General features: G+C 35.4%; 1 protein-coding gene and 1 long non-coding RNA gene across 9 annotated transcripts in view; one reads left to right on the top strand and one right to left on the bottom strand.

The window, feature by feature from the left end:
* On the top strand, positions 1–23,847 carry LOC112648715 (uncharacterized). Of its 2 annotated transcripts, none has more exons than XR_007411949.1 (7): positions 1–126; positions 5,467–5,698; positions 7,997–8,105; positions 9,278–9,328; positions 12,845–12,976; positions 17,092–17,405; positions 23,401–23,846. It is a non-coding gene; the product is annotated as an uncharacterized LOC112648715 (long non-coding RNA). The 2 variants fall into 2 exon arrangements; XR_003129237.3 differs by having other exon boundaries at positions 8–126; positions 5,504–5,698; positions 23,401–23,847.
* The window catches only part of RGS7 (regulator of G protein signaling 7), a 581,011-nt gene that overhangs the window by 4,981 nt on the left and 551,498 nt on the right, over positions 1–24,532 (bottom strand). For 4 of the 7 annotated variants that reach the window (XM_049112367.1, XM_049112366.1, XM_035719390.2 and 1 more), the window contains 5 exons: positions 23,724–23,834; positions 22,335–22,460; positions 17,632–17,818; positions 14,511–14,600; positions 13,015–13,110 (listed from right to left, as the gene is read on the bottom strand). In XM_049112367.1, the coding sequence (XP_048968324.1) occupies positions 13,030–13,110; positions 14,511–14,600; positions 17,632–17,818; positions 22,335–22,460; positions 23,724–23,834 (595 nt within the window). In that variant the 3' untranslated portion in view covers positions 13,015–13,029. Of the gene's footprint in view, positions 1–12,237; positions 12,319–13,014; positions 13,111–14,418; positions 14,601–17,631; positions 17,819–22,334; positions 22,461–23,723; positions 23,835–24,532 lie in introns of those variants that run through there. The other 3 variants (XM_025430510.3, XM_025430511.3, XM_049112368.1) reach the window with 3 other exon arrangements.

Raw genomic sequence — 24,532 nt, forward strand, 5'->3', positions numbered from 1 at the left:
GCTCCAGAGGCTCCAGAGGCCACAGACCAAGAATAGGAAAGTGCAAGTTTTGCCATCTCAGGGTCTGTTGTACGTGATCCAGTTGTCTGACCAGAGAGAGGCCCAGGCCCACTGCTACATGATAAGGTGCTGATTGCTTGGTGATAATGTGATACTGCTGGACTAGAGATAGGGAGTGCAATTAGAGGCACTGAACTTAAGGATACTGTTTGTTCTTTTACTCTCATGTTGAAAATGCCCTGCTTCACTTATAAATACTATCGCCTTTGCCTGGATTCCAAAATCTAGCTTTCCTGGCTTTTCAAACTGCCTGTTGTCACTCCACAAAATGAATGATTCTTTGGCCTTTGCACCTGATACTCTATCAGCTTGGTCACCTACCCATGTATCTACCTGTTCAGATTGTACTCACTTTTCAAAGATGACCTTCTTATCCATGTCCTTGCTAGAGCCTTCTAACTGCCCCCTAAACTCCTCTGGTGATTCTCTCTGGACTGTCTTGCCCAGAGAATCAGACCTCACATATTTATAAGCCATTTGGTATAACTCATTAGGTCAACTGGCTTGGTGAAACAATCAACAGCTGTTAAACAACATTCACATTATAGAATCCCTCAATACATACTTGATTCTTTGCCTGAGCTGATTGAGTTCCTTGGCTGAAATTATACTTAAAAAATAAGCTCCTGGAAACTAAGGTAACAAGACTCAAATATCTTGGGTTAAGTAACTTTTACCTTAAGGGAAGAGAGACACAGTGGAGTGACATATGGGGAATACTGGTCACACCCTAAATATAGACTAATTGACAGAATCTGGGCCTGTTTAACTCATTTTGCTTTGGTTGTTCCTATCAAGAACACTAGCTGGGAAGGTGTTAAGAAAGAATTGAAGCGAAAGTAGGTGTTTGGAAATCTCTTCCCTGCTGGAAATGGAACCAATTCTCCTGGGCAACCTTGTAGCTGAGTTTACTAAACGTGTGAATAATTTTAACAAAACTATGGAGAGTGTCAGTTCCTAGAAAGTTAAAGATAAGCTCAAATTCACTGGGTGTTATACTATATGTTGGCAAATTGAACTTCAATAAAAACAAATGAAAAAAAGATAAGCTCAAATTGTTGAGAAGAAGTAAGGAAGGAGGTACTATAGGTAAGGAGGTAAACTATAGATAGTTTGGGAGCTGGTATGTATAATGTGGAGCACGGAAAAAGTTCTATTATTATGTACTAAAAATATAATATTATGTATTATGTATTATGTTCATGTTTATGAACATGTTTACATTTAAGTATCTATTACTAGCTTCCTGTTTAGACTGAGAAAGAAAACTTAAAGCCAAATACTTTCATTTCCTTAGCTTAAAATATTTAGAAAAAATGAGGAAAACATAGAAAAATATAGAGAAGAAATAAATGTTACTTGAATAGTTATTTACCTACTATGTATCCTTTTTTATAAAAATATTTTAATTTCATTTTTTTACAGAAATGAAATTATACTGTGCATAGCATTGGCTTGTTATCATTAACAGACATCTTAAAATGATTATATTTTGGTCAATTATTCATGTTACATGTGTTTTCTAAAATATTGTTTTGTTCAAATTCATTGCATTAGTGGGCAAGATCAATTTAGATAGATGCTACCAACATTAAGAAAAAAAATTAAATATTATAGAATAAATAGGAATATATCAAAGTGTATCACATATAATAAAGGAATGTACTGTTTCTGAAATGTTATTTTAGTTACACATATAAACACACACAAGCATTTATATAGTAATACAATATATTACATATACATACAAACACAAACACATATGCATTCCTATGTCAAATGTGGGTGGAAAAAAGATGACAGTCACTGCTCTAAAATCTAATTTTTAATAACTGCATAATATTCCATCGGGTATATCTACCTTAATGTATTTAAGAAATTCACAATTGTACATTAAGGTTGTGTTTTATATTTTATATATGATGCAATGCATATTCTTGTATGCATGTAGGTTTTCTTAAGATTAAATTATTAACAGTTGAATTACTGACTGAAAGTGCAAGAAGAATTTTAAAACTTTTGACACATTCTGTAAAGTTTTGTTGAAAAAAGTGTTTAGAAATTCATATTCCTATTAACAGTGTATTAAATCACTGATTTACTTACCCCTTTTCTCACACTAGAAAAAAATACTAAAAATAAGCTACTTGGAGGAAAAAGTTATTTTGTTGCTTTTTAAATTATACGGGGCTACTAATGAAGATAGGTTTTCTGTTTGTTCTCTCATGTATTTATTATTTGTATCCTTTTAAAACTGTTCAAGTGCTTTGTTCATTTTTCTAATGGCATATTGTCCTTCTAATTCTTTGTTTGCAAAGAACTCCTCATGTAAACTATGTTAGATCTTTGTCATGTACATGCTCATGGGTTCACCAGACCTGATGACAGGAGGTCGCTAAAACAAAGGTTTATGGAATAAGATATGTAGTGCTCTTTCATGGTACCTCTGTAGCCAAGACAGAGAAGGGTGAGTTCATAACTAAACAAACAACTATCTTCACGGTGTGCTAGTTACTGGAGCAGTGGAAATCTGCCTTCCTCTCTGTTCTTTATGGCATTTTAATCAGTTATTTTCACCATTAAACTGATGTAGTTCTGATAAAATGTATGTATGATGCAAATTTGGCAACCTTGGTTAAAAGGCTGGGTAACAAAGAAATGCCGTGAAAACTTGTTTTATTTATTTTTTAAAAGATTTATTTATTTATTTATGATAGACATAGAGAGAGAGAGAGAGGCAGAGATACAGGAGGAGGGAGAAGCAGGCTCCATGCTGGGAGCCCGACGTCGGACTCGATCCCGGGGACTCCAGGATTCATGCCCTGGGCCAAAGGCAGGCACTAAACCATTGAGCCACCCAAGGATCCCTGAAAACTTATTTTATAAAGCTATAACTCACAAGATAGAGTTTAATGAAAAGAAGGATAAAAACCAAACTTAGATTAAAATAAGTAAACATTAAACCAAAATTCTAGCTGCAAAAGACAAGATTGAGGAGATCTCATTTCATGAGAAAAACAATTTTTTTTTTTAAGTTTAAGTTCCAAATGACTCTCCATTTTGACATGGCTGCGTTAAGCTAGGGTGGGGGAACTGATGCAATTTTCAGGCTGGTTTGTAAAAGTTACATGACATGTTCTTTCCTCCTATTTCCTTTCCTATTGGAAGACATTATTCCCAATGTCTGTTGGTTGGGTTACATCTTGAGTATTGTGTTCAGTTGTTTTGGAGGACTATTCACAGACAAGTGTAGGAAGTAAGCAACTAAGATGATAAAAGAACAGGAGATTATTAAATTAGAAACATTAGAAATACACTTTCCTGTGCAAGTCTCACTCAGATTTAGTTTGATAGCAATTTTTAAGTGTTTATCTAGTTTTATTGTGTTTAGCTTAGTTTTCATAGGAACATCTATTTTTCTTTTCATACTCAAATTTCAGCAGCTAATATATTTAAGTAAATTATGTAATTACTATCAATTCAGTAATTATAAACTGAACATGGGAACAAACACAATTGACTCTTCATCATATAATTCAACTGGTGGTTGCAAAATGCTATGGGCACAACTGGAGAGTAGCCTCTCAGCTGTGACAGTGTGCCCTTGGCATCTATCACTGGAGAGAAGAGAGCATCCATCAGTTAGTCTAGGGCAATGGTTTTCAGAGGGTAGTATCAAAGCCAGTAGGAATAGATAGTATCACTTAAGAATTAAAGATGAAAATTCTTGGATCTCACCAGAAAAATAGTAATCAGACCTCATAAGAGGCAAGAGGTTTAGCAATCTGTCTTACCACGTGTTTCTGCTGCAGTCAAATGTGAGAACCACTGATCCCTGGTAAGGAGAGGTCCGGTAGGAATGCTTCTACCTGGATCACAGTTTGTAAACATTATTTTGTTCTGATATGTTTGTAACAAATGCAAATAGGGAAAGAAAAAGAGGAGGGGGTGGAGAAAATGATTCTGGCTCAGTTTATCTGTGATGAAGTCGTGAAATATGTGTTTTCCAAGTCCCTGGCGATTTTGAGATATGGGATATGGGTAGTTGACACACAGAAAAACAATGAATTAGAGATTTTTAACTAAAGGAATTAAAAGGAACACTTGAGAGGAGTTGATATAATCACACCTTCAAGTAATTTGACAGCTGTCTAGATCTAGATGAGTGCTTGGTTTATTCTGTCCTGTTCTGGAGACAGAAGTAGGGTCATTATATGGAAGTTACAGAAAAGCAGATTAGGGTGAAAATAAGAAGTGAATTTCTAGAAGGTGGTGTGGAGTGTCTGCAACATCTAGGGCTCCCACATCTCTGGAGTTTGGGAGACAGCAAATGCTAGATGCCTACTTGTCACTGAGTCCACAGAAGAGGTTCACACAATGGGCTGGAAGCTGGACCTGCAGGAATTGGAGCCTCTACATTTTTTTTTTCAATTTGGAGGCTCCAAAAAATTCATCTTTCTCAGTATCTTCACAAAGTACCTGAAGACTTAACTCTTAAAATTAGAAAGGATAAAGACTTCCCAACAGCCTTTACTGTCTGGTATTAGAAATATGTTCCTTCTAGATATTAATAAGTATATTTCAAGTGAATAGTCTTGATAATAGATGCCTGTATTCCCCTTTGTATCTCAGCCATGTCTACTGGGTAATTTTCTTTCTATTGCTGATGAAATAGATGGGAAAAGAATCTTTCATATCAAAGCAAATAAACTGAAACTACTTGATAAACCAAAAAAATGGTAGAAATTTTCTCCAGAAACAATAGTCAGTGTAGTTTTAAAATGGTATTTTAAAATTCCAATAACTATCACAAGACTATCTTAATAATGGTCTTTTCTGGTTGGAATTACAGGTACAAGTATTGTATTTAGAGTTGTTCAATGTTTGTTATTACTCTTAGATCCTGGCCATTGAAAAACAACAATGAAAAAAACAGCCATCAAAATGTGACACATAATGCAGAGGATATGGGATTTTGTCCAGTTTGGGCTTGCACTATGGTACTTGGCAAGTGCCTAAGAAAATGCAGGAGGGTGTCTGTAGAATTGAACATAATATATCTATATCTAAACATGTATACAATTTATATAAATATGTCTATTGTTTATGTATTTTAAATTGTTTATTTTAGTTTTATTGCCTCTAAACACTAGCAAAAATTACAGAAAAGTAAAAATCACATGCATAGCTGGACATCAGCATAAAAATGGCTTTCTTTTCTTTAATGGCTTTCTTTTCTGAAAAATGTTTCAGAAAGGAATACCAACAACACGTAATGATGGTACATGTGCTTTAGAATGGGTAACTGAAAAGAAGAAATATATGACTTGGTGATGATACAGGGCTGCCTAGTAATGACATCATATCTAGAAATAATTAACATATGACATGTCCTCCTGTCTCTAGGTTCTCCTAATTTGCTTTCTACCTGCATCTTCTGCAGAGATGAAGATGGCCCAGTGTGTGGATCCAGGATACACGGTGTCTCCTTGATTACCTTCTTTTGTACTATGCTCCTCTAAGTTGGAGACCTCATAGCAGTCCTTGCCTGCAACACTACTGCATTTGTCAGGTCCTCAGAACTCTTTCTGGTTCTACCTTTGTCCCCTCTCCTTCAGAGCCATTCCCCAACTATACAGTAAGTGGGTCTCTTGCTTAGGCCTTAACTTTCTTTCTCCCTGCCTCTTCTGTGCTGCTTTAAGAGAAACGGTCATGATTTACATGAAGTAAGCTAGCAGAAAGCTAGTAGGAATATCTGTTCATTGAACAGTTACCTTTTTTTGAGAATGAACCAACTTAGGTGCACATGTTAATGGTGTCCCAAAAGTAGTTATTTCCATTAATATCTTATCTGTTATGAACTGTAAACTTCCTAATAGCAGTGGCTATATCAGAATGTTTAAGCCATCAGAATGGCTTACAGCTATTATCTATGTATTCTAAGATAAGGAGCAAAGTGTCTGACCCATAGTAGATGCTTAATAACTGTTTTTGTTGTTGCTGTTGTTATTATTGGATTAAAGAATTCAATAGTGCTTGGATACATGGGTACTACTGGGTTATAAACCTGTTACATACAGCCTCCAGGATGGTTTCTAGCTACACAGGAAGCTGGGGCCTTGTAACCATTGGTGTAAATCCAAGGCCTTCAGTATATTAAAACAGTACTTTGGGAAATGCTATTAAACTTCTGCCTCTGACATATGTGCTAGCAACAGGGAAATTTCCCACTGGGGACTTCCTACTCAGCAGTGTCAGATCATTCCCTAGAAACCCCCAGGGTTGCACTGGATGCTCCCTGACCAAAAACCACTATATACTCCACAGTTTATAGAACTTGAGTGGCAATTTAAGATCTAATGATGTTACTAGGGGAAAATAAAGATAAGTTGTCCAAACGAAATAGGCTACATAGTCTGATACATTCCACACCGATCAATTTACATCATGCTGCAGGGAACCTGAAATTGCTTTCTAAGCTAAGTTATCACCGTAAATAGTTTCAGTAAAAGAAGATGGATAGCCATATATGCCAATAACAAAATGATAAATGAGGTGAGTTCCAGGTCCATAAAAGAAAGAGGAGAAAATGGTTCATCCTTGAGCGGATTGATTTTAGGTTTTCTGATAATATCTATGGTGGGAAAGCCAATACCCAGTTTATAAATTATAGTTACCTAAGATGTTCTAGGAATTTTCTATCACAGATCTCTATGAACATACCTGTAATCTCAAGCAACAAAGTCTACAGAACTCAACCAGAAAAAAATATGCACAAAGTTCTCCTTATGGTAAATTCAAAGATGTACAGATATAAAATCAAAACCTACCCTCTCATAGTTCATAATCCTATCATGATAGACGTTTATGTGAAGAAGATTATCTGCTTCATTATGAGGGATGTATATGTGAATCAAGGATCTCACTAACTCCATGGAGGTCTTACTATAATGCAACTTCATTAGTATAAACACAATGTAGAGAATGACCATTCTGAATACTATAAGATTTGTATAAGTAGAGACTTCATTGTGGTAGAAATTGCTATCAAAGGAAATGAAAGTAAAGATAGGCTGTAGTATAGTAAAACTTAATGTATGTTAAATGAATGAATAATCTGGACCCAGTAAAATGGTATATAAAACAATGATAAAAATGTAGCATATGAGTGGATCTTAGATTACTAGGTCAATTTTCCCTATTGGTATTATTCATGGTGAATAAAAATAAAAATGAACAAGTGGCAAGTGATAAGTTTATACATTTTCCCTTTAGGTGCTTTGGGATCCAACAAAGTTTATCTACACGAATGTACCTGTAAACCCAAACAGCAAAATCTAGAGCACTTGACCAGAAGTGCCATGGTTTAAGCAGAGCCAGTGTCCACTCCAAATGGGGGTCCACATGAATAGATTTGACACTGCATTGACCTACTCCTAGCTAGCATTGCTCACAGCTCATCTGGGGCTGTATTTCCCAAACCTGGAATCTGTATTATTAATGGGGTTGTACTGAAGTGACAGGGTGGTCTCAGTGTATAATCCTGATGGTTGTTGGGGTACCTAGAGAATATTTTTTCCAGGTGAATCACCACTTTAATGTCTGCAGGGAACCTTCAGGGAGGTGGGAGGGGGGGTGCGAAGAAGGGGGCACGGGCACCAGGGAGCAGGTGCAGAGAGTGAGGGACGGACAGATGCTCCAAAGACAGAGATCCTCATGAAGGTTGCTGAGGAGCAGATGCTTAGCTACCAGAGAGGTAGTCCCACCTCTGATGGGAGACCTAGAGAATATTTTATGCTAGATTTCACATTTGATGAAAACCAAGCTAAAAATCATTTAATCAGGACTAGAAACAACCCATAGGGTCATTGACAGTATCTTAAAAATATAATGAAAGACTTCATTATATAACAGAAACCTTCATACTGTTTTCCAGAGTGTCTGCACAAGTTTGTATTCCCACCAACAGTGTAAGAGGATTCCCTTTTCTTCACATCCTCGCCAACATCTGTTATGTCTTGTGTTAATTTTAGCCATTCTGACAGGTATGAAGTGGCATCTCATCAGTTTTTGATTTGTAGTTCCCTAATGATGAGTGATGTTGAGCATCATTTCATGTGTCTGTTAGCCATCTTGATGTCTACTTTGAAGAAATGTCTCTATATGTTTTCTACCATTTCTTAATTGGATTATTTATTGTTTGAGTATTGAGTTTGATAAGATATTTATAGATTTTGGATACTATCCTATGACCCAGCAATTGCACTACCCAAAGGATATAAAAATGCTGATTTAAAGGGGCACATGCACCCTGATGTTTATAGCAGCATTATCAACAATAGCCAAATTAAGGAAAGAGCCCACATATACATTAGCTGATGAATGGATAAAGACATTGTGAGATATATATGATATGGGTGGAGCTAGAGTATATTATGCTAATTGCAGTAAGTCGGTCAGAGAAAGATAAAAATCATATGATTACTTCATATGTGGAATTTAAGAAACAAAATAGATGAACATAGGGGAATGGCAAAACAAAAAAAAAAAAAAAAAGAGAGGGGAGCAAACCGTAAGAGACTCTTAACTATAGAGAACAAACTGAGGGTTGATGTAGGGGAGATGGGGAGAGGATGGGCTAGATGGTGATGGGCATTAAGGAGAGCACATGACGAGAAGAGCACAGGGTGTTACACTATATGTTGGCAAATTGAGTTTAAATAAAATTTTTTTTAAAAGACTTGAAAAAGTAAAACCTAAATTTGTATTTTTAAAAAAGAATTTAATTAGATGTAACCAAAAAGAACATTCTAAAAGAACTAAGTGTTATATCTTTCACATTTTTTAACACTCCAAGCAAGTTATAGGATTTATATTTACATTTCTTCTTATCTATATGCATACTAATCAATTATAGAGTTAAATAAAGATTTGATCCCAAAAGGTCAACTGATTTCAGGGTCAACTCAGTGCTTTTGTTAAAATTCTCTCACAGAGTTTCCACAACTTCTGGTAATTTGTGGCCATCTCCAGAGCACACCTTCCCCATCAGGGCAGTGGAAATGGGATAACAAATGGTCATGATATCTTTTAAAGGCTCTGCAGATACTGGGCTTCATTGAGAAAGGGTAAAATTTTTCCCTAAAAGCAATTGGATTATTGAGTTCCTGGGAGTTCAATAGCGAACACTCTCTATTTCTCATTTCTCATTTTCTAGCCCAGAGTCCAGCTGATTTAACTTCCCCTTCACACCAACTGAGGAAAGGAGGTGAGTAGTACTGCCAGGACTTGATTTATGAATTTTGGTTGAAGGCATGGACAATCAATCCTCATAGCCTGTTTTCCTCGTATTTTCTGTGTGTTCTACTTGAGGTTTGTGTGGCAGGCAGATGTCATGAGACTTTAGTGGTTGCAGAAATGGGGTCAGATTTGGTGATGGAGACATCAACTTAATAACATTTAAAGGCATGAGAGAACAGTAAATCTTGAAAGACTTTACCCCTAAGGTCTTATCTGATGACAAGGAAAACAAAATAATAAAAAAGTAAATCACAGGAAATGAGATGTCTTGAGACAATAGGGCAAGGTGAAGGTATTACACAAATATGAGTTTTATTTTTCCTTCCAGTGTTGGGCATAATGAACGAAAATGAGTAATCAATAGAGTAATGAATTTAAAATCAGAATTTGCTTCTAGTTCTGAGTCTTATACTCAACAACTAAGTGATACTGGTGAAGGGATCTCATCTTACTATTTCTTAATTTGCTCATCTGTGAAAGGGTAGTGGCACCTGCCTGGTCATCTCCCAAGACTGCCATGTATGTAAACAGCAACAACAAAACAAAACAAACAAAAAAGAATGTCTTTGGAAGACTGCAAAATGCCATGCAACTGTTAACTGTTTATTATAATTATTCTCCAAGGTGCTGGTAAGAGTTTGTTACTCTCAGTAACCAACAGAAGTTCCAATGGTATTGAGAACTGTCTAGCAAAAAATTTTTGATCTCGTATGTAACAAAACAGTGATGCTATTAAGCTATTAAATATTGCTATTGGAAGAATATTAAGGAGAAAAGTGTTCAATGGAAAAAGAAAGAATTTGGGAAAAATGAATTTTGGGTCAGTGTAAGCTCCTTTAAGGCTGTGTGATTCTGGGCAAATTATGCACCTCCTCTGACTCTTCAGTTTTCTCACTGATAAAATGAGTATAATAATATGAGTATAACAATAATAATACAATAAAATGGGTATAATAATACCTAACTTGCAGGGTCAGATTATATTAAGTTAGGTAAGATAAAGTTCCTAGGGCAGAGCCTAGTTCAGTGGCAGGCACTCAGTGAACATGAACTATTATGATCTCACTTTGCCATGTTCTTTTCATAGTCTACATACTTATTTACCTATATGTTCCCTACTATATTTCTTTTTTGAATAGTCTGTCCTGTAGCCTCCCTGTAATTTACCAGACTAACCTGCACATAGGAGTCCTTTAAAATGTTTATTTAAACTACAAATTTCCTTCATTATGTCTACCTGGTCATAATAAAATCACTCATCCTTCATCTTGTGTAAGAATTACTTTATTGATCCTGTAAAGATATCCTATTTAATTTATTATGTAGTACTTACATAATGCTGACCATAAAAGTGATCATAAACATGGAGCAAAACAAGAAATAAGAATAGAAAGAATTAAAGGGAACTTTAATAAGCAAAAGAAATAAGAATAGAAAGAATTAAAGGGAACTTTAAATAGAAACTAACCATCCTAAGATTTAATGTTGTATAATACATCAATTTTTGTTTTTGTATTTAGATAATTTTCAGGATAGACACTTCTCATGACTCATAAATATATTTGTTTGTATTCTATTGAGGGAATCAGAGAGATTTTCTAAATTCCTTACTCCATCTCTTCAGAAGTATGACAGAAACAAAATATTCAATTAAAACTATTAATTTTTGTTTTCCTGGATGGAAAAAGTGACCGTGAACAATGGTGTCTGAAGATTATCTGTAACTTATTTGTATGTTGTATGAAAGAAGATGCTACACAACTTCTCTTTCTCCAGTAATTCCAGCCTTTTCTCCACTTCCCCTTAAAAGGATGGTTGCCCTTCTTGTTCTAGTGAAATCCAATATGTCCAGTTAAATATAATTTCCTCTGAGAATTCTCACATTATCTGTTGGTGCTTCCTCCCTACCCCAATACCAAGTAGAAATAGTTTATCTTTCTCCTGTGTGTCACATCTTGTTTATACCTCCAGGCTCCTTAGCAGTTAAAGTCTCTACCCTCTACATGCTCCTGAGAAATAGCACAATGGCTGGAATATGGCTGTCATTTCATGTATGAATTTTGACTGAAGGCTGTAGATGATTGAGCCTGTCTTCCCCTTATTTCCTAGCTTTTCTTAAAGTTTGCAGCGTGTGACAATGGGGTACTATTTTAAGAGTTGGGGAAGTTAGAATTGGGGATGGTGTTGGAGGAAAGACAACCATTTTGCTTCCCTTTTCCATCTTCCTTATGTTGTGTTATTATTTTAAATTATACCACAGAAACTTCCATTCCAATCTTTAAAACAATATTCTGTCAGCATTATGTTAGAAAGGGACGAATTTAGAAAAAAATTCTTAAACATTGCACAGACCACTGTGCAACAGCCTTATGTCTACTTTCTCCAGAAAAATCTTGAAGCTTTTTAAAAATATTGTCTTTATCTTCCCATGGTGACTTATGAAGCATGTTTAGGAAAATTTTATTTTAAAGGTCAGAGATTCCAATAAAGCCAGCCAAAATTTTGTGAAGTTTATAGAGTGATTAATTCCTGGAGTCCTTCATTTTCCAGCCCTTTAATTTGTGCAATCACATTGAATGTTCAAAGCATATACTGCTTTTTAAACTCTTTCAAATACTCTGTGCCGAGTCACAACTGGCAATTCATAAATAGAAATGATTAACATTCCCCACCACAAAGATCCTTGAAGGAAACTAAAAACAAAAACAGCATCTTTGTTGAATCCAATCTGCTTACATTTCAACACACATAACTCCACTTAACTGGCCATCACAGCAAAAGCCACAACACACACACACACACACAGCAGCATGGAGCTAACCACACAACTCAACAGACAATGCAGACAAACTTGAGTATAAACCAAGATTTTTCTACCTCTTTTCATAACAGGTTAGTGCTGGCCCTCAGTGTTGGTGTACAGTTTTTATGGCATGGGAAAATAGGGATGTTTCTGCCCTATAAAAATAAATGTGTTGAAGGCTTTAGTTTGAGTTTATACAACGTCAGAAAGTTCCAAAGGCACTGGCACAATACAAAAAGAAAAAAAAAAGAATCCCACAAACAAATATATCACCAAAATATCACCAAAACACATGGCAAGATACTAGGAAAACAGTGGTAGGAAAACTACTGGTTTCCTGGATGATTTATGCAACAGTTTTCAACACCTTCCTGAAAAATAAAGCATAAGAGAGGCATGCTGGTGGGTCTTTGGTGGGGCATATCTTGTCACCGACCACCATTCATACAAGTTTTTGGCTTTAAACTGCTCATTAGGTCATTTTCTCCCTGCAGAGGTAAAAAGCACAGAACCCTCATTGTTCTTTATCTTTTAAGCCTTAGGAAGGGCTAAGAGAAAGAGCATGTAGAAATGCATGCACTATTTTTAAGAAAGGGATAAATAGAATAAAAATTAAAATACAAAAAAATAATCATTTCTTCATTTTATATGTCATAATATACACTTCTTTCCAAACCTTAGTTTGATACATGTGGCTTTTCATGGATGACATCTTTACTCTAGAAAGAGTTGGGACAGAAAGATAAGCAGGAAGCACAAAGTTCTGAATTTGAATAAAGGCAATGCTTTTGTTGTTACATCAAAGGATGCAAGGTGAGCGATGGGGCTAGAAATTGGGGAACTTTCCCAATTGGACTTAATGATTTCTAATTCCTCAAAAAAATAAAACTTACCACATTCTGTGCAAATTTCTCAAAAGGTGTTCTGCGATCCATTGAGTGTTCCGACTTACATGAGTGGGGTGGGATGGGGCAAAGGGAAATAGGGAACATAAATAAAAAGAAAGCAAAGAAAACAGAACAGAAAAAGACAGGACGATGAAATGATGCGACAGCAAATCCATGTTCTAAATCACAGGGACCAGGAAGGTAGAAAGCTGCCAAGGAAGGATTCTAGATACAGGGCATAGCCTCTGTTTTTATGAGTACTTTTATTTTTAATACCAAAACACTTCCTATGCAAATAAAATGGCATGATTTCAAGCAAAATCAAATGACATTGAAATGAAATAGATATGTGAAGGTTTTACGCTGATGTGTAAATCCTACATATTTGAAAATCTAGTGGAATATCTTCCAAATTTCCTCATAATTTTCTGTTGGGACTAGATTTCTGTTGCTTACATCGATTCTGTAGAGGACTGCTGTCCAACAGAACTTTCCGAAAAGATGGGAATTTCATTCTATGTTGTCCAGTATTTCAGAAGCCTTTAGCTGTGGCCACTGAGCACTTGAAATCTGGCTAGAATTTTATGTGCTTATAATTAATTTAAATTTAAATGTAAATAACCCATGTGGCTAGTGGCTGCTGTACTAAACACCTGCAACGAGAGAGTATCTGCTTCCAGCTGCAAAGGCCATGGACTTTGAAAAATCCCATTAGCCTAGATGACAATCATGAATCACACAAAATTACAATTTAATCTCAAAATTTCAAGAAGTTATGGACTATTTTAACATTAAAAATAATGAAGAGTGTTGATTTTTATATTCAGATTTTCCATATCCTGCTTTATTGTTTATATTGATTATAAATATTAATTGAATAATGAGGTATATTGCTGCCCTTCCAAAATGTTTGGCTACCTTGTTAGGTGTGTAAAATTTATCACTTAGGGATACTAAGAAGTCCAGGATAAATGCCAAGTTAAAATATTCTGAAGCAACCATTATATATAATATAGCTGTTTTGACAGCTATTATTGAAAAAAATGAGTCTATAGTTAATTATGGGGCATGTGGCTAAAAATATACACTTAAGCTTACTGGAAAAAGAAAACCTTCTTCAAGTTTTTGACCTAATGATGTTGTTCCTTCCTTTTCATTATTGTAATTTTTATTTCTTTAAACTAGACATACAGAAGACTAACATGAAACAAGAAAACAGCTTCTAAAAAACGTTGTAAAGCATGAACATCTGCAGAAACAAACAAAACAAAAAAGAAAATAAGCAATTAACAAACAAAACAAAAACACCTTAAATGGCCCTTATAAAATGCAAAGGTTTGGGGAAGGTCTTGGAGTGTGTTCACTTACCATTTGTCCAATACCCTGGGTTCAGCAGAGGGAACTACTCCATATAATTATAACTGAGAACCAGATCGAAAAAGGTCACAAAGAACCAATACCTTTTTCTTTGCCTGTAGAAGCTCTTGATAGGCACTGGATCTTATAAAACGTGGGTATGAATCACTTTTCATCAATTTGTAAATGTGCTCCTAAAAAGAAATAATGGTTGAAGTGCTTCTTTATTATTTCTCAGGGAAAATAAAATACTATGATAGGAATATAGGATATGGTCCAAAAACAAATCTGGAGGCAGCTAAAGTTGACAATGTTAATATTTTGTGTTTAGAGAACACCTAAATCTTCAAATTTATTGTTTTATTCATGGATCAATATTTGAACTGGTTTGAGAGCTACAGAGGAGAAAAATCACATCCAATCCTTTAAAAAAAATGGAATTCAGTTAGTGGAATGTCATGAAATAATTTTAATCAAGTGGTTGATTTATATAGGTCATTTGAGAATATAAATCTGCTCTCTCTTAAAGTTATTCCAGGCCAAAAGTGAATGATGTGAAGTCAAGATTGAGTAATCATCTTAGATACCTTTGGCATCTACATATTCTTGGAGGATGCAGACTTACCAGATGAGTCATCTCTTTGGTGCAAATTATATGGAAAATTGTCATCCACGTCCACTTTGGGCCAGAGCACAAGTCCAAAAATAAGTTTTGGGATATTTAATTGCTAAATCTCCTGATTTGTATGCTTTTTAAAAAACTCCTTCAGTGACAGATTAGGTAAATATTTAAAATTTAATCCTAATCAGTCTGCAGTGCTCTATCTTGAGGATGAAGATTGGTAGATGAAGAAGTCAAGGAAAAAAGTGTATTCATCCAATTCACTGCTAGCCCAATCGAGGTAGATTCTGCTCTCGCCCACTGCAGCTCAATGGAGCATAAAAACTCCTTCATCTTTCTAGTCTAGTGAAATACCAGTTAGATGCAGAGAGTATCCTGGATGTCCTAATCTCTGTTTGCAGAAAATATATATTTTAGGAAATGACTCATTTCCCTGATCTCAAACATACTGGCAATAATCTGGATTTACTCTTGCTCAATATTTAGCCTAAGGCTCATCTCCAAGAGTATGGTACATTTGGGACCCTATCAGAATTTGTTGTTGGAAAAGTGGGGTGATGTCCTATTTTGGAGTCAAGCTTTTTGGGATTCAAATCTTACTGTGCTCAAGATCTGCCACTTACAGACATATACATTTAGGCCAATTTATTCATCTTTCTGACTCTCATTTTTTTAATACATAAAAAAGGTTGTTGTGAGGCCCAAAGGCCTTACGTTTAGCAAAGTAAGGGAGTTATCCATAGTAAGTGCTCAGATCTGCTTGAATATATGTCAGTCACACTTCTAATGCTTGCCTATATTAGTAAATTTAATCTTCACAAAACCTCAGTGAGGTTGGGAACCATTATTATGTCCATTTTAAATATGAAGAAGAGGACACACAACAGAGCTCTGACTAGAACTCAGCCAATGATGACTCTAGAAATGGCTTTCTTAGCCATTACACTGGGTCTTTTCTCAAATAATGCCAGGAATTTCTATTACTATATTTTTGAAGAAGAGGTTTAAAAAAAACTAGCAAAAACTGGAGTTAAATAGCTGAACTTAACTGAAAAAGAAGTACAGGGTCAGGTGGTAATGTTTTCTGTAGAAAATTATGCCTTTTCATTTTAAAAAAGATTTTTATTTATTTATTTATTTGAGAGAGAGAGAGAGAGAGAAAGAGAGAGCAAGCACAAGTGGTGGGGAGGGGCTGAGGGCGAGGGAGAAGCAAACTCCCTGTTGAACAGGGAGCCTGATGCAGGACTCCATCCCAAGACCCTGGGATCATGACCTGAGCCGAAGGCAGATGCTTAACCAAGAGCCACCCAGGTGCCCTATGCCTTTTCATTTTATTGAACGCCTAATAAACAAGAATATTTTTAATGCCACAGATAACAAAGAAATGTTCCTTTTAGGACTTTAGGAAGGTTAACCCAAACATTTTATACATTGTTGGCTCTAGAAAAATGTTTGAAATTTTATCTTGAACTGAAAGAAAGATAAATCAACAGAGAAGTAAGCAACAGGGCTACAATTTTCATCCTGCTCTTTCTTCTGTGTATCTGTAATTATTTCCAAATAGAAGGACATGGCAGAGCCAGAGAGACTGGGTATCTGGTTAGCTGTTTCAGCCTAATAAGCAGATCTGAGCACTTACTTACTTATTGTTAGTTTTCTATACGATGGCTCTTTTCTTTTAACCAAAGCCAGGAGAAATGTACTTTCCACTGAGACTGCAAACAAGGAAGGGCATGTGTGTATCTTATTTTTCATCTTCTATATTTTATATTAGTAATGTTGTTATTTGCAAAACCAAATACTTTCTAGAACTAATATTCTTCTCCAGAAGAGGTTTAAGAAATTAAGAAGTATGAATGGTCTGATTTAAAAGCCAATTTCAGCATATCATTAGGAAAATAATATCCTCTCATTTCAAGTTTATTGTTCTTCTTGAGCACAATTTTTTAGAGAAAATAGAAATTCAGATTATGTCTAAAGAGGCAATTATGTCCAGTTTGAGAAAAAAAAAACACTAAGGAAATTAACATCTAACATAAATTTCCTTTTTTTTCTTTTCACAGATTAAAAAGATAACTTGGAAAATTCATACATGCCTAAATCTATCATTTTATTGTATCATCAGAGACAAAACTGGCTTGAGTGTGACATAACTCTAAGCTACTTAGTTTAGTTCTGATAAGTCATCATAATGAATAATTTAAGAATGCCAGAAACTTAAAATCTCCACATTGGAAGACAACTTAAGATTTCAAATATGTGCTACTGAGGTGGGACCACCATTAGATAAGTGTTTTCTAACATACTGAGTGACAAAGTAGAAAATGAAGTAAAATTGTTCCAATATTTCAACCATTCCCCTTTAAGGAATATTCAGGTAAAAACATTCAAATTTACAAAGCATTCTCAGGCTCTAGTAACTGTTCTTTTTAACGTGTCTGTTCTCTTTTAAGTCAATTGGAGTTATTTACATATAGTTATCTAAATTGAAAATATTAAGCCTAGTCGCCAATTAAATGAAAATAAAGCAAAAGTATGTCAAATGTTAACTTCCCAGGAGCACATCTGTGACTTACGGTGGTGAGGCCCACCCATATACCAACCTGAGCATCTTCAAATGTGTATCGTCCAGGCTCCTTCACATTCTGTGTTGTTTTATCGTAGCTCTTAGAATCCAAGTTAATGGCACTGGGGGCTCCTGGAGCCAGAAATTCTTGCCATATTTCTTGAACTCGGGAAGGGACTTCTCTAATAGGCCTTTTCTTCAGGTCCTCCACTGCTAGCCAGAATCTATGCAAAATGAAACACCAATCACTTACTGTGACGCCTCATAATCTGCAAATTCTAACATATTGACTGATCATACTATTCACGATAATGCATAATAATGAGTTCCTTTTTTTCTGAGGGCTTCCCATAGATGGCCTTTTCTTCATTAGTTGTATTCAAATATATAAATTTTTCAAAAGGAAATGTTGAAAACAATCTCTTTTAAGTGTTTGCTGTTAAAACCAGTTCTCCCAGAGCCCTGATTCTTATACTTTAATTTTTAGTAGAGCAAAATGGCACTGCTAAAGAATCATTTAGAAAGGGAGAGGAGTTTGAAGGGAATTAGGGTGGGTGACATAGAGCATCTGCTTGGGGGGATGAAGTAGGGCATTATACTGTATTCTTTGGATCTTTTGTCCATTTGAGCAATGAGAAAATCCTATGGAAAGGATTTTCTGCTCTATCTGGCAAAAGAATTACAGTGAAGCTTTACTGGAATTAAAAGAGGACTGGATACAAGATCAGAAAAGGCCCTAGCTGGAGAAATCAGGGTAAGTAACTAATTTTAGGCTATTTAATTCAGAGAGTTATGAAATGACAGAAGCAACAAGCTTTCCCATGCCATTGTTTGAAAGGTTTAAATTTGTGGAGACATCATAGCAATTCAGAAGCTCTGAAAAAAACAAATATATACTGAGTTATTTCTAAATATATAAATATATTTTATATACTTCTGCATAGAATATATATACAAAATATATATATACTGTAAGCAAAGAACACTAGAACATATTTTGGTTGATAAGAGCAAATAGAAAAGTCTAATAATAAAGGGCCACATTGTATTAATGGGTTTAATTTCTTTAAATTTTGCTCTAAGTTATATGTTTTGGTTAGAACTAGAAATAATGTTGAAAAGATGAATATGTATATCATTATAATTTGTTAAAATGAAAAAGTACCTGAAAAGAGAAACTACTAGGTCTATGTTATCCTCAACATCATCAATTATTGCTCTAATGGCAGATGTAGTCATGCACAAAATGAGAAAATGGCCACAAAGATGAAGGGCACTGTAGGCTATAGAGTCTTAAGAGAGGTACATGACAAGAAGAACTTTCATAAGTACTTAGTTTTAATTTGGGCATTAATGAAAGGTCATAAATAAGCAACCAAGCAATTGAATTAGAGTTAGAATAGCAAATACTACTCAATCTAGTGAGTTTCTAGTTTCTAGTGACCCTTTTCCTGTAGATAGATGTAACAGTTGATTTAGACAATGTCTTACACATGAAACTACCATTACTGCTTTCAGAAGGGGAAGGCTCAAGACCATTTCTTCCAAAAATAAAAGATTTGGACACTGTGTAATCTAATAGGAATGGCATGTGCCATCTGAGGGAGCACAAATGTTGTAATCCATGCTCATTCAAGTTCACTCCAGCATGCTTTTAACACCTTAATCAAAAGAACATTTTTGTCCTCAAGGAACCACTAGAGAAAAAGATATACCACTCAAATGGCTGCCTAATATTAGGAAGCCCAGGAGGAGCTCTCAAGGAATAGCTCAAACTATACAGTGTGGGAGTGCAGAGCAAGAAAGAACCTTCTGCTGGGCAAGCACTGGACTGGAAAAGGGAGTTCTAGAAAGCCGTTATAGACGCAATGATGTCTTAATGCACCTGAAAATACAGAAAAATTAATAAAGGATTGAGGAGGTATTAATAATGACATCTATACTAATATGTAAGTGCAGGCACTATTCTAAGTGGTTTAACTATATTAACTCATGCAGTCCCTACAACTCTAGAGTACCTACTATTATTTTTCTCATTTTCAAGAAGAGATAACTGAGGATATGAAGATTAAGTTAAGGTTGCCCACTATAAGTGTCCTAGCTAGGGTTTGCCTCTGGATAATTTGCAGTAGACGGCATGCTCATAACCACTCCCTTGAATGTCTCCCTAACAGCATCATCACCTTTCTTATTCTTGGCCTTACTGTAGGTGCTATGGTAACAGTAGAATGGAAAGAGCTCTGGTAAAATCCCATCTACTCTTAATACATAGTAGCTGGAATATGAGGAAGTAAGTGTATTTGAGCCATGGGTTCTTCATCAGTAAAATGGGTAATAATGTCTATCTTATTAGGTTTCCATTAGATTAAATAAGATAAATTATGTAAAAGGCACTTTTGAGGGCTTGACATATTTTTAGACACTCAACAATAAAATTCACATTACTATGTTTAATTAGTACTTATGCTATGCTACATGCTTTACCTGAAAAAAGAATGAACAAAAACACACCAATGGATAGCAGAGGTTGTATTTGAGGAATAAGGAGTGATCAATAAGCAGTTATTTCTTGACGTCTTTTTACTGTCTTAATACTTGAAGAAAATGCTCATATGAGCATCATATTTCTATAAAGAGCAGGTGCTTGCAGGCAGCTGCTTGATAAGATGCACTGAGACTTATTTAAACTCTATTAGCCCTGCCAGTAAACTGGGTTGTTCTGTTTCCCTTAATCTATTAATCTGTTCTGTTTCTCTTATCTTAATCCCAGATACCTAAGCAGAAGAAGTGGAGCTCAGATTTGGGGAGCAGTAGGGTATAACATATATTGGTTTATAGAAAGCCGAGAATGCCAATTACTAGTCAATCTGACTTGGACAAGATGCTTAGCCTCCCCCAAACTTATTTCACTTATCTGAAAATGGGGCAAGAATATTTACACTTCATTTTTGTTGTGATGATTAGATGTGTGATAATCAGAAATAGAAAACACGAAATATAGCATGGCATACTTATACAGTGGTGGATATAATCATAATGTAATATACATATAAAATATATCATATTTCTAATATGAAATGACTTAGCTAAAAAACTAGCATTACATAGAATTATCAAGATAAGAAATGGTTAAGGCTTGAACTGAGGAATTAACAGTGATCCATTCTTGAAACAGAGTTTGCCCATACTATTTCCTTTGCCCAATGCTTCTTCCCTCTTCCTTTTAGTGGATGGGGAGGTGGAATTTTGGCCCGGTTATCTTTTGACAACCAGGACATAGCCTGAAGCCATTTCTTTGGGATGCCTCTGCTGACCTCCAGCTCTGGGTTAGCTATCCCTCTATACTTCTCCAAGCCAAATAACCATCATTTTGTGTATTGATCTCTTCTCTGTATCCACCACTAGGCTGTAATTTTAATGAGATCAGGAACCATTTTTATTTGGTTATTTGATACTGGTGGGGCTCATTACTTGTTTATTTCTTCATCATGATACCAATGATGTCAGCACTTATTTAAAAACTTAGAGAATTAGAGGAAATTCCACTTCTCCTTCGACTAAAAGGCTAACCATATCCTTTATCTCTGCTCTATTTTTTATGCATTCTTATACTTAATAATTGATGATGTGGCCTCAATATAAAAAAGAATCCTTAGCAACTTTAGATCTTGTAAAAGCCCTGTCAAGAAGGGTTCCCATAAACTTGAATAAGAGGCTGAATCCCAACAATTCACAACAGGCACACATATACAATAACATTCCTCCAGGTTCTGTCTGTGGTCATCTTGCTTAAACCATAGGACATCTGTCAAAGTTCTACATATTTCTGAATGGTTTGGTATTGGTATCTGTTAAATCACCTGAAAAGAATGTGACAATGCCTGGAGCTGTAGTGTTCCAATGAAAATAAATGAATGCTGAGGCCTCCCTGTAAATGAATTTCACAGGACTGCATAAGTCATGGGACAGTAAATTAGGGTATCATGTTTCAAAAGAATAATGAATGGAAGAGTTCATGGAAAAACATTTTTATGTAGTGGAAAGTTATCACTCATTTCAGTAATCTTAAACAGAGCCACTAAAATCTATTGCAGTGTCTCACATTTAAAAATTCAATTTCCAGGTGCCTCTTAAGTTAGAGAAATTTCAAAAATATGTAAGGATGATATTCACAACAGATGGGTAGAATGCACAGCCGTCTTGTACTAACAGCTCAGTGTGGTGTGGCTCTCACATGTCCTGAGGCTGTACTTAAATGTGCAAAGTGGATCAGCTGCCCCATAGTTCTGTTTCAAGTTCTCTGTAATAGGCCCTCAAATTTCTTTTCCTAGACCTTAGGAAGCAATATGCAAAGAAGACTAATATTTTTTTAAAGAAGACTAATGTTGATAATAGTCTTCTTTAAATATCGATAATTTAACTACATAAATATTATTGACCATACTTCATTTTGCCATACATTAGTCCAACTATTACACTTCTTTAAGGAGTTCACTTCAAATGCATCAAATTTATATACTTATAAGATCAAAAGATAGTGTAAAAATAAACCATCATAGGAACTGATAATGCTGGATAGGCTTTGCCTTTGTTACCTTTTTTCCTTCCGTCAAGAGGCAGAAATTCAGTGGGTTCATATCATCATCATGTTGGTAAGAGTAACTGATCTATTTAGTGCAAAATAATCAGACATATTACAGTAAGTCTGACATAGAATAAGATACAAACAATGTGTCTTACCTTAAATTTTCTGAGCTGAATTCTGATTCTAGAAATTTAAGGAACTGTTCTCTCCCAACTGGGTCTTTCAGTGCTTCATCCATGCCAAAACCCCATCGTTTTACCCTCTGTTGGCTTGGTTCTTTGCTATAGGAGATAAAACAAAGACAAATATATATTCCTCTCATTACCAATTCTATCATCTGCGATTACATTTCCCCTTAGGATCATATATACCTTGAAGTTCCCATCTTTAACATCTTTCAGGAAAAAAAATCTGACTGGTGGTTGGTTCTGTATGAAATTACTGAGGTATAAGTTAGGCATTCGCAGTGGTATCTAATGTTTATTGAGCATTTGGTGCTAAGTGCTCTAGATGGATTCTCTCTTTTAGATCTTTCTCTGCAACTTTATGAGACAGGCAGTATTACGATTCTCACTAGATAGATGAAGAAAGTAAAGCACAAAGAGAGTTTTAAGTTGCCAATGTCTGGCAGGTAATAAGGGGCAATATTCTAGACATTTTGACCTCACAGCTCAATTCTTAGCCAGTGTATGATGCAGTGTTGAGGTGGTATGTTATACTTGGGGAAAACGTGTTGGGAACCAAAAGGCCTCAATTCTGGTTATACATCTGCTTTTGAAGAAATATGTGACCTAATCCTAGCTGAGTCACAAGATTCTGGGGCGCAGATTCCTCATTTATAAAATCTAGAACTTATGGATGAAGAGTCTGCACTTGTCAAGCATTTAAGGACACCTGATGGAAATAAAAGAAAGAAAAGGTCCATAAACACAGTCTAGTGAGGTGCCACTAGATACAAAATCCTCACTCTGTAAAGTAAGAGGCACTGCTCATTTCATGACTCTGTCAGGATCAGTAATCTAAGTCTTCCCTTATATAAGGGAAGGAAACCAGGACGTCTTAAATTATGCTTTGGTTTTCTGAAAAAGTCAGTCTTTTTTTGTCAGATGTTTTAAGAGTGTTTATGGTAAGTTCATTTTGTTTTAAAATTGAATTTATAAAGACATATTTGTATTGGGCTTATATAAGTATGGATTTAACATTCATTTTGCTTGAATACAGGGGGCTTTGCAGCCCTGTCCATTTTCAAAGAAGCTAAAAACAATGTATTAAGTTTCAAGAACTGAAGATCTCAACTCTGAATAGCCTATTCTGAAACTTTTGGTCCTCTAATTTGGTGCCAGTCCTCCAGAAATGCAAATCTGACCGCAAATCCAAGTATTTAAGATTCAAAAAACATTATCTTGAATGAGAACTTTATAGCATGGGCTAATAGAGACACGGAGTGAAACTGACCTTACAGTTATCAGCTATGGAATTCTTTCTATTTCACCTAAGCCCTGAAATAAGTGAAATACTTGAAGAGAAGAGAAAATGTCACATACCTTGCTTCGAGTTCCCAGAAGGTAGTATCATCAGACAGCCATGGGTTAGAAGGGTCAGGTGGCACAAGAAATGGGTCATATTCTAAATATTGTTCCGTGTAACTTAACAGGCTAGAGAGAAAAAATATTTTCATCTTCCTTAGTTTTTTTTTTGGCTGAAGTTATACCCAGCCCAAAATAAGGATATAATATGAAAAGGTCTGGTCAAGGAATTGCTTGCTTATAGTGTAAAACCCAACAGCAGTTTTCATGTTTCAATAACTTACATGCATCAACTTATTGTGCATTTTGGAAGACAGACGTGGCTAAGGAGTCCATGTCTGCCCATGCCTAAGTCAAGTGAGGCAACATCTCTCCATTCAAAAGAAGCAAAATGGAGGATGTCAGAGTGTGAAAAGCAGCGCTAAGAGTCAGTTCTAATCCTTGGCCAACCAATCCACTCGCAGCTGAACTGATTTTAGCCAACTTGGAGAATGAGTTAAATGGGAATTTTTGTCAAAAGTATTTATAGGAGTTAGATAAAGGGGGAATCATTAACTGTTTAAAAAAATCTGTGTTCAAAAAAGAAAGAAAAGGATGGAGAGGAGAGGAAAGAAGTTGGACAGGTAGGATTTGGTAATGCTCCAAAGTGAAGAACACACGTGCCATTAATAACAGATTTAAATGAAGAAAAGGAAAATATCTAAAATTAAATATCTGTGTTTAATTCAAATTTTGAAGTCTTGCAGTAACTGAAAAGTGTGAATGTTAAGATGAATTTACAGAGAGGCTCTAAGCTGCCAAAAAGTAACTTGATGAACTGAAAGCTT

The sequence above is a fragment of the Canis lupus genome, chromosome 7 (assembly GCF_003254725.2).
Source record: "Canis lupus dingo isolate Sandy chromosome 7, ASM325472v2, whole genome shotgun sequence".
NCBI classification, from domain to species: Eukaryota; Metazoa; Chordata; class Mammalia; order Carnivora; family Canidae; genus Canis; species Canis lupus.